The sequence below is a fragment of the Lactuca sativa genome, chromosome 9, assembly GCF_002870075.4.
Source record: "Lactuca sativa cultivar Salinas chromosome 9, Lsat_Salinas_v11, whole genome shotgun sequence".
NCBI lineage: Eukaryota > Viridiplantae > Streptophyta > Magnoliopsida > Asterales > Asteraceae > Lactuca > Lactuca sativa.
In genome coordinates, this window is record NC_056631.2 from 45,753,305 (window position 1) to 45,754,891 (window position 1,587).

Consider the following 1,587-nt stretch of genomic DNA (forward strand, 5'->3'; position numbering starts at 1 on the left):
CTTTTTATCCAAATTAACATATAGATATACATGCTTATAAAATATATTTAAATAATGTTTTTAACATCAATTCAAATTTATACGGTTTTAAAAATATGAATATATAACCATGTATCAAATAACGTTACAATAAAAACAATATCGTTTTATTTATCAAGCACGCATATATTTAAGGAAGCCGAGGTGGTCGTGTCCCTTGACACTAGTTCATATAAATCTTCAAAAATGCATGTCAAAAGAAAAAACGAACCTCAAGAGATCCTCAGCGCCATACCCGGCGACGATCAACGTTCCCGGAGCCACAAACGCCGGAGATATATCTGTTTATCAGTAACTATATGTGTGCTTATTGCCGTTGGTCTCCTCATTCTGATTCTAGCTTTCACCGTCTTCAAATCCAAAAAGCCTGTCACCACCGTCGACTCCGTCGTCCTCGAAGATGTAAACGCTTCTGTCAACCTCATTCCGCCGATGGTTTCTGTGAACGTCTCCCTTGACATATCTATCTCCGTCAAGAACCCTAACAAAGTCGGCATCAAGTACAGGAACAGCTCCGCCACTCTTAGGTACAAAGGCAAAGACATCGGCGACGTTCCTATCCCTGCCGGGATGATTGGTGCCGGCGATACCAAACAGATGAATCTGACGGTGACTGTTTTTGTGGATCGATTAGCGACGGATTTGGACATCTACGGTGATGTTATCAGTGGTAACTTGCCTTTGTCAACTTATACCAGAATCTCTGGTAAAGTTCGTATACTGAATTTGTTCAACATTCATGTCGTCTCTACTTCCACCTGCAATTTGAAAATCGATATCTTGAATAGAAGAATTGAAGATCAGAACTGTCATTACAAGAATAAGGTATAGAGTGGAAGTTATGTACGTAATTGTGTATTTGTTTTGTTATGGAGATAGAATTTTAGATGTCATTCTATCGTATTTGGCTATTCACTTGTTCGTTCCATCCTTTTTCATATTTGTTCTCATGAGACATAAATAAATAATAATGATATTAGTTGCATGTTGTTATTACTACTTATATAATTAGCAGTTTAGCACAAAGAAGGAAACATATAGCCTATAGGCGTTGGTACAAAACGCAATGTTTTAAAAACCGATTTTTTAGTTGAACCGGTATGGTAACCGGTTTCCGGTTTAACCGGTTTGACCGCCGAGTGAACCGGTTTCTATATTTTTCATGTTTTTTTCTATTTTCCTACACATACATACATATATAAATTATGAATTTGATGTTTACAAGTTCAAACATTAAAAATACACATAAAAATAAGTTGTAAATGAATCAAAATACATTAAAATAACACATAACCATAAGTTTTAGTGTTTTACATCAATCCATATACATTAAAAAGAAAATAAAATATAATACCGAAACGAAATATAGTTTTAGATAAATACAACCAAATCAAAAAACTTATAACATTTAATATATGTTTTTATTTAGAGAAAACTAAATATACTTGAAAAAAAATACCAAAGTTTATTATGTAAATAATTATTTTTCATGTGTTTTTATTCGGATTTATCGGTTCAACCGGTTTATTTTAACCGGTTCAACCAGTT

General features: G+C 33.7%; 1 protein-coding gene across 1 annotated transcript; it reads left to right on the forward strand.

Annotated features, from left to right (window-relative positions):
- The first annotated feature begins 225 nt into the window (after window positions 1-225).
- On the forward strand, window positions 226-870 carry LOC111876087 (uncharacterized). The gene has a single exon (XM_023872615.1). The coding sequence runs from the start codon at window positions 226-228 to the stop codon at window positions 868-870; it is 645 nt and encodes a 214-aa protein (XP_023728383.1).
- The last annotated feature ends 717 nt before the right edge of the window (window positions 871-1,587 follow it).

Bases quoted from the DNA above. Each gene is read 5' to 3' on its own strand.
- LOC111876087 (XM_023872615.1), top strand. From the start codon at position 226: ATGCATGTCAAAAGAAAAAACGAACCTCAAGAGATCCTCAGCGCCATA.